Source organism: Aquarana catesbeiana, linkage group LG10, assembly GCF_042186555.1.
Source record: "Aquarana catesbeiana isolate 2022-GZ linkage group LG10, ASM4218655v1, whole genome shotgun sequence".
In the NCBI taxonomy this organism is placed as follows: Eukaryota; Metazoa; Chordata; class Amphibia; order Anura; family Ranidae; genus Aquarana; species Aquarana catesbeiana.
This window is the reverse complement of record NC_133333.1, coordinates 4,709,703-4,722,682: the sequence shown is the minus strand read 5'-3', so window position 1 is coordinate 4,722,682 and position 12,980 is coordinate 4,709,703. Positions and strand designations below refer to the sequence as shown.

Sequence of the window (12,980 nt, the reverse complement as noted above, 5' to 3'; positions counted from 1 at the left end):
CCCGTCACACCCCCCCCCCCGCCCCCCCCCCCCCCCCCCCCCCCACACACACACACACACTTTGCTAAGGGCACAATCCGGCAGTTCTGATATGACCTTTGGATGTAAAATACTGTAGCCTCCCCATAGGTGTGCGCAGCCTGTTGCATTAGGGTGTACACAGGGGCGGACTGACCATTCGGGCACTGCCCGAGGGCCCTATGCCTCTAAGGGGCCCCATCAGGGTTGCTAGCCTCAATAAAACCAGGGACAGTATGTAAAAATGTGTGTGTATATTGTGTGTCTGTGTGTGTATACTGTATGTGTGTGTGTATACTGTGTGGCCCCATATTCTTCTCCTATTGCCCGGGGGCCCCACGAGTTGTCAGTCCGCCCCTGGGTGTGCACCCCAAATGTACTGAAAAATGGACGGCGTTAAGAGCAGTGGACTTGTCAGTAGGGAAGAAGTTGGTGTCTGTAGGGCAGTGGATGGTGTCAGTCTTTTTTTTTTTGTTTTTTTTATTATTCTTTACAAATTTTTTTTTGGAGCCCTGTTGGGGGGGGCTTTAGTGAAAAATCAGCCGGGAAAATCTGCGCCACACCCCCTGTGCACACCTACGAGTCCCCCCCCCCCCCCAATCTTGTAGCCACCTGTCCCCATCCTTTGAGAGCTCTGGAGTGTATGGACTGCCAGAGGGGGCTGGGTCTGGGGGGGGTTGATACTTGCACTTTAAAGTTGTTGTAAACTTCTGAAATTAAAATTGAACAAAGCATATCCCTCTATAGTGTGTACTTGCCTCAATCAGGGCCGGTACTACCACTAGGCAAACTAGGCAGCCGCCTAGGGTGCCCAGCCACTGGGGTTCCTACTCTCTTCTCTCTGCAGCAAGCAACTAAGTCTCAGCTTCAGCAGGCAACCACCGCTCCATTCGCACATAGTGTCAGAGGCGCAGCGGGGGGCGGAGGACTGTGTCTGTGTCCCGACTCCCGAATGAATGGAAGCAAGCAAACATTCATTGATGGGTGCTGGCGAGGCTGCATTTGATGGGCGCTGGCGAGGCTGCGTTTGATGGGCGCTGGCGAGGCTGCGTTTGATGGGCGCTGGCGAGGCTGCGTTTGATGGGGGCTGGCGAGGCTGCGTTTGATGGGTGCTGGCGAGGCTGCGTTTGATGGGGGCTGGCGAGGCTGCGTTTGATGGGCGCTGGCGAGGCTGCGTTTGATGGGGGCTGGCGAGGCTGCGTTTGATGGGGGCTGGCGAGGCTGCGTTTGATGGGGGCTGGCGAGGCTGCGTTTGATGGGCGCTGGCGAGGCTGCGTTTGATGGGCGCTGGCGAGGCTGCGTTTGATGGGCGCTGGCGAGGCTGCGTTTGATGGGCGCTGGCGAGGCTGCGTTTGATGGGGGCTGGCGAGGCTGCGTTTGATGGGGGCTGGCGAGGCTGCGTTTGATGGGGGCTGGCGAGGCTGCGTTTGATGGGGGCTGGCGAGGCTGCATTTGATGGGCGCTGGCGAGGCTGCGTTTGATGGGGGCTGGCGAGGCTGCGTTTGATGGGGGCTGGCGAGGCTGCGTTTGATGGGGGCTGGCGAGGCTGCGTTTGATGGGCGCTGGCGAGGCTGCGTTTGATGGGCGCTGGCGAGGCTGCGTTTGATGGGCGCTGGCGAGGCTGCGTTTGATGGGCGCTGGCGAGGCTGCGTTTGATGGGGGCTGGCGAGGCTGCATTTGATGGGGGCTGGCGAGGCTGCCTTGATGGGGGCTGGTGAGGCTGCATTTGATGGGCGCTTCATTAAAAAGGTGGAGTTTACATGGGCAGGGAAAAGGGGGTGGAGCAGCAAAATGAGGTTTAGCCTAGGGTGTCAAAAATCCTTGCACCAGCACACAGAAGATGATTGGCCGCTCCAGCCATGCATGTTTCTCTGAGACTGTGCAGAAAGGGGGTGTGTCCATTCCCTCCATTCAGGTCTCAGATTACACTCAGCTCAGGTACAAATTGTTTCACCTCTGTGTATCACCCCAGGCCAGTCACCTCACTGGGGCTATGGAGGGTTTACAACCACTTTAAGGTAACCCTGCTGCGCTGCTGCCATTTTTTTTTTTATCAGCAGTGACCGATTTAAATCCCATCTCTAAATAACAGAAAGCTGTCTGCTCTGCGCCTGGACGTTGCAATTAATTCTTTACAATGGCATCTCCCAGAGGCAGTTTATTACATTGTAACAGGTTCAGCTCATCGCTATAGATAAGATAAATGATACAGTTAAAGTTTTCAATGTAAAAAGAAAAAGGGGAGTGGTTTAATGCCGGAGGCGGGTCTTTATGGCTCGGCTCACGCATGGGCGGCTGCGTTCTGCATGTAGGGTGTCCCGTTCATTTCAGTGGACCGGCCCCCACCGCAGAAATACAGGGAAAAATTCCCTGTCCCTTTTTTTTTTTTTTTTTTAATTGCGCCTTATTACATATGATATGGAGGTGCCCGAAAACTGTTCCGGTATTGGTCGGAGATCCTCAAAACTATAAATACAATATTAAATACTAGGCTGTAAATGGATCCTAGACTTTGTATTTTGGGTCTGGGGGAGATAATAGATGGAGTAGTTGGTGTAACTAAAGTAGTGGTGAGGTGCAAGAAAATGAATAGTGCAGAGATGGCAAGCAGAGAAGCCCCCCTCGGCAAGAGATTGGGTTAGTATAGTCACAGAAACAATATGGAGGGAGAAAATAGTTTACACAAAGAGAAGAAATTTTAAGGAGTTTGAAAAAATGTGGGAAACGTGGATGGAGAAGATGGGATACCCTATGTAAAGCACAAAAGGAAGTAGTAAGGAAAGCCCTGCAGAAATAAATTAATTAGGGAAGAGAGTGACCCAAAACATACAATAGGATAAAGGTGGGGGGGGGGGGGGACCTAGCCTTAGAGAATGTCCACACAGGTCTCCTTTAAATAAAATACCACCTGCAGCATTAACATTTTCCCATCCACAGCGACCCCCCCCTCCCCTCACGTTACCATTGGGCCCCCCCATCATTGCCAGATGACGATGACCTCCCAGCGCGTTGCGTCCACACCTTTTTAATTGTCACGATCTCTGGAATCTTCTGTGTCGTTTTTCTCGGCCATCTGGGTGTCCATAATCGTACAAAATGGTTCTCATTTTTTAAAAACAGATTATTGTATCTAAAATATATACTTAAATTAAAATCTTGGCTGTAGAACGCTGTTGTGCGGTTGAATGAATTAGTAGTCTGGAAAGCGAATTGTTCTTCCCATACAATAGGTAAAATAAAAACAAGGAGGAGAGCGCGGCCCTTCTCATCACATACACGGAGATTGCTCCCCGCCATCTCATTGCATATACGGGTACTTCCATTCCCTCAGGGGGACGTGCGTTTCCTTAACGACCTGAGGGGAGGTCCAGCGGAGGATGTAATGGGGACCTCCGGGTTTGTCGTTTGTACCTGTGACAACACAGAACAGCAGACTCATCACATGCACTGTCGGTAGTTGGGATGGCGTTGTTATATTTATCACTAAAGAGACAATGGTAACCGTTTCCTATTTTAATGCACCACCTTCTATCTTTCATATTTCTTCGCTTGTCTACTGGGGACATTTTTCAAAAAATTCTTTGCACATGTTAAAACCTGGATTGTTTGATAGAATTTGCTGTAACACCCCAAAAAGTTTATATCTTCTGAAAGCAGAGACCTAAAATTCTCCATAGGCGACGCTTTAAAAGCTTTTACAGGTCATCAGTTTTGGAGTTAAACATGAATTATTACTCTCATTTCGATGTTCGCAATGTCACTCGTCTGGCGCAATTGATGCTTACATACATTACATTATGCTTTTTATATGGGGTGTGTACGGGGATGATGGGGGTAATTAAAAAAAATATATATATTATTTTTATTTATTTTCAATATTTTTTTTTCTTTGCTATTTTATTGATATCATGGGGGGGGGGGGGGGGCTAACGAACCCCCTATGTGATAGCATGGGCAGGTGACAGGTCCTCAACAGCTATTGCAGCAGAGATTGTGCTTGAATAGTTACATCCTTGGATAAACTAGCTGAAGAATGACACCTGTGACCCCGGAAGTGAAATAATACGTGTCACAGGGGGAGGGAAACGGATGTTCCACATGTTCTACTTTCACTGTGGAAGCCATTTCCTGGGGTCCTGGGCTCCCCTGGAGGAACAAAGGAACCTGAGGACCACCGCTGGTGATGCCTCTGGGGCAAGCAGAATTTCAAAGGGGTTGTTTGGGTGGTTTTAGAGTTGCCTGGATCCCTTTTTTCAGAAAGCCCTTCACTTAAAGGTGATTCAAAAACTCAGTTTGCAGGAGCAGCCGTGAGCTTAATTTAACCCCTTGTCTGTCACGATGTCCACCAATTTAGTACATTTTATATACAAGTGGTTAGAGTCCTCAGAATCATGTGACAGGAAGATACAGCCCCTAGACCTAGATGCATACTGAAGCAGGCTCGATCTAACTCGAACATCTGCAATGCTTCCCGAAAACCATTTCTAAACTTATTGACAATGTACTTATTTCATGGCGTTGCCCTTTAACAGGCAGCGGTACTTTTCGGTTAGTTGGCTCACCTGATGCTCGGGACCCTCCGAAGGGCTGCTGGGCCACAACGGCCCCCGTGGATTTATCATTGATGTAGAAGTTCCCTGCGGCGTTCCTCAGAACCTCTGTAGCTTCTTGTAGAACATTCCTATAGACACGTAGAAAGATAAATGAACGTAACAAAATTATGAGAAACATAGCAATACAAAACATATCGATACGAAACATCATAGCAATATGAAACATTACAACAATACAAAACATAGCAATACATAACCTCTTAGATTGTAAGCTCTAAGGAGCAGGGCCCTCTGATTCCTACTGTATTAAAGTGTATTGTATTGGTACTGTCTACCCTCAAGTTGTAAAGCGCTACATAAACTGTTGGCACTATATAAATCCTGTATAATAATAACAGAACAATACAAAACATAACAATATGAAACATAACAATATGAAACGTAACAACATGAAACATAACAATACAAAAAATAGCAATACGAAACATTATAACAATACAAAACAAAGCAATATGAAACATTATAACAATATGAAAACATAGCAATACAAAATGAACAACATGAAACATAACAATACAAAAAATAGCAATATGAAACATTATAACAATACAAAACATAGCAATATGAAACATAACGATACATAACAGAACAATACAAAACATAGCTATACGAAATGAACAACATGAAACATAACAATACAAAAAATAGCAATATGAAACATAACAATACGAAACATGATAGCAATATGAAAGAATATAACACAGGATGGACTTGTGTCTTTTTTTCAACCTCACCTACTATGTAACTATGTGTAAGGGAATATAGCAGAACTGGGCTTTTTCTTCCACATTTGTACCTCTATGGGATTGTGTCCGTGCAGCCGCTGCATCCACTCCTATGGACTGACTGCATGCAGCGCTTGTCTGAATGAGCCCTTCGATGACCTCTGATTATCAAATCAAATCCGCTAATTTGTTGCAACTTTGAAAAATTGAGGAGATCTGTCATTCTACGCTAAATTTCTCCATTCTCGGCTCTGTTAGTTTTTACATATCAGGGTTGATTGTATAGTGTATAACGCCTCCATTGTATTGCAGCGCGACTTGGGCAATGATTGATTAATTAGTAAATCACGTCTAGAAATGGGTGGCGAGCGAGACGTGTTCACAGCCAGCTTTATCTTTCCTGCCCTCTTATCAGCCCTTTATGACTGTAATCATGTTGTATATTCGGTCGGTTTCTGCTCTATAAACTCATTTACAGCAATCGTCAGGGAGATGGATGGTAAGGCCTCTGTAATTTCTAGTAAGTGCAATGGAGAGGGAACCGCTGTGAAAGTGGTGAAGCGTTCCCATGATGAGTACAGTCTGGGATTCATGCACATCCAGGGACGGACTGACCACTCGGGCACTGCCCGAGGGCCCCATGCCACTAGGGGGCCCAATCAGGGTTGCCAGCCTCAATAAAACCAGGGACAGTATGTAAAAATGTGTGTGTATGTGTATTCTGTGTGTGTATACTGTATGTCCCCATAATCTATTGCCTGGGGGCCCCATAATCTTCTATTGCCCAGGGGCCCCATAATCTTCTCTTATTGCCCGGGGGGCCCCCATGAGTTGTCAGTCCGCCCCTGCGCACATCTCTGCATTAGTGCAGCACTTCATAAAAATAAAATAAATTCATACCCCATGTACGTCTTTATACCCTGTCAATAAAATATTTGAACAAGAAAAATAAATAAATCTAAGGCCTTCAGACCGAAGACAGAACCGAGGCGCATGCTCTGCAGGACCTGACATGTATCATACAAGCGTATAGTGCAGGGTAGGTGGAGAAAACCATAAAAGTATTTCCATTGCTCTATATTCTGGCAGGTGAACGTTTCCTCTACACCGGCTTCATTCGTGTATTTTGCTGAACGCTGCCTTTTAACCCGGCAGCATTGAACATTTACTAATGGTGATTGTAGGGGGACAGGAGGTGTCTGTGCTGTAATGTCACATAGAGGTACTTACTTATCCTGGGCAAACACTGCCCCCGTGAGGCCGTACGGGGAAGTGGAATCTATAAGTTTCAGGACCTCCTTGTACTCGTTTTCTGGATACACGTAAACGGCCAACACCGGTCCGAAGATTTCCTGGATCACAAGACCGATACGTACATGTCACATTGGTGCAATGGTTATGTGGAAGAGCTTATCAATAAAGTTTACTGTGTCATAAGATTTACCGATGTGTGCACAACTCCAAAGGAAGAAAGGGGAACTGCTTATCATATATGGAGGCTAAAAAATAAGTTCACCACATGTCGGTAACGACTCATATATACAAAGACACCAAAACACTGAAGTTCTGTGTAATAAAATGGAAGGACACAGGGAAAAAGTATTGAACGCGGGATGAAAAGGGAGGTGCAAAAAAAGGCATGGAAAGCAAGACACCAGCTGAAATCTATCAGTAATTAGAAAGCAATCCTGCCCCTTGTCAGTGTGAATTAATATCAGCTGGTTCAGTCTCACCTGATGGCCTATAAAAAAGGTGTCTCATCACCAAGGTGTCACACAAGAAACATCTCATGATGGGTAAAAGCAATGAGCTCTCTCAAGACCTTAGCAAACTTATTGTTGCAAAACATACGGATGGCATTGGTTACAGAAGTATTTCTAAACTTCTGAGTGTTCCAGTGAGCACTGTTGGGGCCATAATCCCGGAAGTGGAAAGAACATAATTTCCCCATAAACCGGCCACCACCAGGTGCTCCTCGCAAGATTTCTGGCAGAGGAGTGAAAAGTATTATCAGAAAAGTGGTCCAAGAGCCAAGGACCACTTGTGGAGAGCTTCAGAAAGACCTGGAATTATCAGGTACACAATAAGTAATGCCCTCATCCGCCATGGCCTGTATGACCGCTCACCACCCAACACTCCATTGCTGAAGAAGAAGCATGGGGAAGCTCGGCTAAAGTTTGGTGCGCAGCACTTAGACAAGCCTGTGAAATACGGGGAGAATATAGTCTGGTCAGAGGAGACCAAAATTGAACTCTTTGAATGCCATAATATACACTATGTATGGAGGTCACATGGCACATCACCCCAAAAACACCCCCATGCCAAAGGTGAGGTTTGGAGGCAGGAAAATCATGGAGTGGGCGGGGCTGTTTTTCAGCATACAGTACTGGCAACTTCATATCATTGAAGGAAGGATGAATGGTGATAAAAATCTGCTGCCATCTACCAGGATGATGAAGATAAAATGAGGGCGGACATCTCAGGAGGACCTCTCGGGAGGACATCTCAGGAGGACAATCATCCCAAACACAAAGCCAAGGAGAAAGAAAATAAAGCTGCTAGAATGGCCCAGCCAATAACCTGACTTGTATCCAATAGAAAATCTATGGAAAGAACTAAAAGATCAGAGTTCATAGAAGAGGCCCACTGAACCTTCAAGATTTGAAGACTTTGTGGAAGAATGGTCCAAAAAATCACACCTGAGCAACAACACATGAGACTCGTTTCTCCATACAGGAGCTGACGTCTTGAAGCCGTCATTACCAACAAAGGATTTTGTACCAAGTATTAAATACATTTCAGTTAACGTGATCAATACTTTTTTACTTCCTCTGTTATTCCATTTTTATCACACAGAACTCATTTCTGAACGGATTTGTTTTGGTGTCTTTGTATGTATGGATTGGATGGGTTGTTACCGACATTTGGGGAACATTTCATGTCAATATCACCTTTACCAAATATATTTACCTAGAAAAACAATGACGTGTTCAATACTTGTAGCTTTCACTGTATGTAAACGTTGTACACTCCCTGCTGATTCACTTTACAAAGCACAAGTACCCTAGAAGTCTGAACTTTGTTTTACAATATCTGAACATTGCCTGTGTGTATCCTTATTGGGTTGTGGTTGTCATTTTTGGTCAGAAGATAAAAGCCGGGATCTGTTTGCAATGAGTGACCTAAAGCTAGAAGTCCCGGCTTCCCCATCACACAACGTATCTTTCAGGGAGAACGTTCTGCTGTGTGTCCCGTTACCTCCGCCATGATCTTCTCCTTGGGTCTTTGGTTTCGATGATTGTGGGCTCTACAAAGTATCCAACTCTGTCATCGCAGTTCCCCCCGCAAAGAATGGTGAGGTTGGGCGACTCTTTGGCGTGTTTGATCCAGCCTTGTATCCGCCTGAATGACTAATGAGAGAGGAACAATTCACCGAGCGAAAACTTTTATATTTCATAAAAAGAATGAACAAAGGGCGAGCTGGGAGGACACTTCACACCTGTCTGTGGTGTTATAGCTTTTATGGGGGGGGGGGGGGGGGGGGCGCAGTCATAAAGCAGCTTGTGAGATGGAGAGAGATAAGGGAGAAGAGGAAAAGAATAGGGAAGGGAAGAGAAAAAGAGAAGGGAGAGAGAGTGAGAGGAAAAAAGAAAAAGTAGGGAAAGAGAAGGAAAGAGAGTGCGAGATGAAAAGAGAGAGGGAGATGAAAAGAGAGAGGGGAGAGAGAGAGAAAGAGAGGGATGAAAAAAGAGAGATGAAAAAAGAGAGAGGGGAGGATGAGAGAAGGGAAAGAAGGTGGAAAAGGGAGACGAAAAGTGAAAGAGAGAGAGTGAAAGGGGTGACAGAAGGTGAGACAATGAAAAACATAGAGAAGGAAAGAAAGGAAAAAGAAAAGAGAGAGTAAAAGGGGTGAGAGAAGGAAGGAGAGCAAGAAGAGGATGAAGAGAAGGAAATAGTGAAATAGGGAAAGGAGAGAGAGAGAAGGAGAGAAGAAAACAGAAAAAGAAAAGGGTAGGGAAGAGAGAAAGAGAAGGGGGAGAGAGCGAGAGGAAAAAGAAGGGAAAGAGAGAACGTGGGAGAGACAAGAGAGAAGATGGGGAGAGAGAGTGTAGTGAGAAAAGGAAAACGAGAGAAGGGAGAAGAGAGAAGGGGGAAAAAAAAAGGATAGGGAAGGGAAGAGCTATAGAGAAGGGGGAGAGTGAGAGAAAAAATAGAGAGAAGAAAGAGAAGTTGGGAGAGACAGAAGGAAAGCGAGAGTGAGAGGAGGGAATGAGAGAAGAAAGGAGAGTGAGAGAGAGGAGGGAAAGAAAGGAAAAGAGAGAGAAGTTGGGATACAGAGAGAAGAGGGGGGGAGAAGGATAGAGCGAGAGAGAAGGAGGGAAAAAGAGAAAAGGTGGGAGAGAGAGAGATGAGAGAAGGAAAGAGAGAGAGAAAGAAAAAGAGAAGGTGGAAACAGAAAGTGAAAGGAAAGCAGGTGAGACAACGAGAAACAGAGAAGGAGGGAAAAGAAAAGAGTGAAAGGGGTGGGGGAAGGAAGGAGAGCAAGAAGAGGAGAAAGAGAAGGAAATAGTGAAAGAGGGAAAGAAAAAGAGAGAGGAGAAGGAGAGAAGAAAAGAGAGCAAGAAGGGGAGACAGAGGGAAAGAGAGAGAAGGAGGGAAGGGAGAAGAAAATAGAAAGCAAACGTGAAAGGGGTGAGAGAAGGAAAGAGAAGAAGATAGAGGGAAAGGTAAGGAAAGAAAAAGAGAGAAAGAGAAGGGTGAGCGAAGGAAAGAGAGAGGTGGGAGAACACGAAGGGGGAAAGTGAAGGAAAAATATGAATAAAGAGAAGGGGGAAGGACACACTCATGGAGTCGTCTCGTTTTGCGCGTTGGCCTCATTGTTGGCCTCTATTCTAGGAGATGTAATGGCGTCCTTTATACATGGCGGTGTCCTATCTTCTAGGACGGCTTCTATCGGTGGAATATTCTCATTAGACACAACTGTTATCTCAGCACATGGAGGAAGCAGACAGTTAATTGGTAATAATTATAACCGTTGTTCTCTTGCTGGCCGACCTTCTGTAGAAAGATGGTGGGTACGGTAAGCAGAGCGGGGGAAGGGTGCCGGTTTTCTAGCAGCTATGGCCGGTCACTTTCCCCCTGACATGTGTAATCCAGATTAAAATAGAAAATCCCACTACTTGCCTTTTCATCAATAACGGCCGAGGTGAAGGTGCTGAAGTCATCGGCAGGCTGGGAATTAAAGCAGAGAAGGCAGATCAGAGGATATCAGCATCGTGCAGCTCATTAATATGTCCCCCAAATCTCCTAAGTGCATGTCATGGATCAGAAGCCTCCGCTAAATCCTCGCACAACCTTCAGCTTCTAAAATTACACTTCCCACCTGACAGGGAACAAGGACACTTCTTTTCAATTAACACGTCGGGTTAACGGCTACTTACAATAAATTCCGACCGCATTCCCGAGATTCTCCAATTTTTTTTTCTTTCTCTAGTGCTTGACAGGATAAGTGAAGTCGGATGGTTCAGCAGGTATTAGTGGAGGCCTAACGCGCCTTCTAATCCCATCAGACTCCCGCTGAGCCCCGAAAATAAAAAAAGGAAACGAGACCCCTTACGAGAGGGGAAATCTCCACTCACATTTCCCACTTTGATCTTGGCGTGTTCCTCCAGCAGCCTGGCTTTGATCTGGGGCCACAGAGAGTCTGGAACGTAGAGCCGCGAGCAGGCCGAGCATTTCTGACCGCTGTACTCGAAAGCCGATCGGATGGCGCCGTTCACCGCGCTCTCGGCGTCGGCAGACTTGTGCACAAAATGGAAGTTTTTCCCACCGCACTCTGTGGAGGAAGAAGGGACGTTTTTTATTGCAAGGGTTCAACGTATGGGCGGAGCCAAAAATGACATCTGCGCAGGGCCGGTGCTAGACTATTCTGCGCCCGAGGCAAGACAAGCTACTCCCCCCCCCCCCCCCCCCCAAAAAAAATAAAACTTCAACACTTTTAAAGCAAAACAACATGGTTGTTGAGGGGCGGCCGTCACATTAACACCTTAACAACCAACGGGTCATGTAATGTAAAGAAAAGGATTTCTGCCATTAAAAAAAATCAAGAAAAAAAAAAATGGCGGGGCGTCCCCCCCCCCCCCCCCCCAATCCATTCCAGGTCCTTTGGGGGGAAGAGGCCTTTCAAGACAAGGTGGTTTGGGCCCCCCCCAGCCCCAAAGCACCCCCCCATGTTGAGGGCATATGGCCTGATATGGTTCAAGGGGGGGGGGGGGGTGCTCGCTTATCCCCCCCACCTTCCTGGCCTGCATGCTCGGATAAGGGTTTGGTATAGATTTTTTTTTTTTATGTAGTAGCAGTGTGGTAGGGCTGTAGTAGCAGTGTGGTAGGGCTGTAGTAGTGGTGTGGTAGTGCTGTAGTAGCAGTCTATTGCTGTTGTAGTGGTGTAGTAGCAGTGTAGCAGTGGTGCAGTAGTGGTGTGGTAATGGTGTAGTAGCAGTGTAGTAGTGGTGTGGTAGTGGTGTAGTAGCGGTGTGGTAGCGCTGTAGTATCAGTGTAGTAGTGGTGTGGTAGTGGTGTAGTATCAGTGTAGTAGTGGTGTGGTAGTGCTGTAGTAGAGGTGTGGTAGCAGTGTGGTAGTGGTGTGTTAGTGGTGCAGTAGCAGTGTGGTAGTGCTGTAGTAGTGGTGTAGTAGCAGTGTGGTAGTAGTGGTGTAGTAGCAGTGTGGTAGCAGCGGTGTGGTAGTGGTGTAGTAGCAGTGCTTTAGTAGAGGTGTGGTAGTGGTGTAGTAGCGGTGTTGTAGCAGTGTCTACTACAGTGATTTGCATCTTCCAGGTATGGTATACACATAGTTGGTCCAAGCTGCAACAATGTAGCCATGTATAAAATATCCATTCCTGGAATTCCTCCGTCCACTGCAAATAACAAGTCAGGCTTCACTGAAGACACAGATGAGGACTTGTCGGAATCACAAGGTCCCTGCACTTCAGGACTGTTGCTACCTTAGAAATGGTTCAGGTCAGGTCGGGTCGGGTCGGGTCGGGTCGGGTTCCTTTTGATATGGGGGCTCAATAGGCAGCAGTATTGGAAAACTGGCCAGAGGAGGTACACGGGGTAGTCCCCAGCTTCTCTACTCCTCTCCTGCCTAATATCGTCTGTAGTGATTGTAATGGAAGACGGAGAGAAGAATCATTTAGGAGGGAAGTTCTACAATAAGAAAAATAAGGAATGGGGAAAAAAAAAAAAAAAAAAGCGATTCCTTTTTGTTTAGAGATCTGAACTGAAAGCCGCTCACCTCCAGCCAGGCGGGGGAAGGTCCGGTATCGGTCCAGATTCTCTGCAGTTTGTTTCCAAAGCCGCTTAAAGGTTCTGCATATAAAAAAAAAAAAAAAATCGTTATTGCCGAATACAAAGGAACTGAAATAATAATATACAGAAACAGAGGAGAGCACTTTGCCGTTCAATGTTGGTGGATCCAAAGCCATTTTTATTTTTGATTAAAAGTATGAAAGGGTTAGAACTCCTGTCAGGTTTTTATTGCTTTTTGTGTCCTCACTTGGGAGATTCCCCCTCTCTATATGTCCCGTGATCCGTGTCGCTGGAAGTGAGGGAAAATCCAAATCTC

General features: G+C 46.3%; 2 protein-coding genes across 2 annotated transcripts in view; one reads left to right on the top strand and one right to left on the bottom strand.

Moving 5' to 3' along the window:
- Positions 1–694: 694 nt before the first annotated feature.
- The window catches only part of ALDH4A1 (aldehyde dehydrogenase 4 family member A1), a 34,502-nt gene continuing 22,216 nt past the window's right edge, over positions 695–12,980 (bottom strand). Inside the window, 5 exon segments of the mRNA XM_073601533.1 lie at positions 695–3,429; positions 4,581–4,699; positions 6,587–6,708; positions 8,615–8,640; positions 8,643–8,766. Coding sequence (XP_073457634.1) covers positions 3,317–3,429; positions 4,581–4,699; positions 6,587–6,708; positions 8,615–8,640; positions 8,643–8,766 — 504 coding nt within the window. The 3' untranslated portion in view covers positions 695–3,316.
- LOC141110194 (uncharacterized) overlaps positions 8,893–12,980 on the top strand; it is a 5,473-nt gene continuing 1,385 nt past the window's right edge. Inside the window, exons 1-3 of the mRNA XM_073601398.1 lie at positions 8,893–9,256; positions 9,334–9,612; positions 10,299–10,431. Coding sequence (XP_073457499.1) covers positions 8,925–9,256; positions 9,334–9,612; positions 10,299–10,431 — 744 coding nt within the window. The 5' untranslated portion in view covers positions 8,893–8,924. The remainder of the gene's footprint in view (positions 9,257–9,333; positions 9,613–10,298; positions 10,432–12,980) is intronic.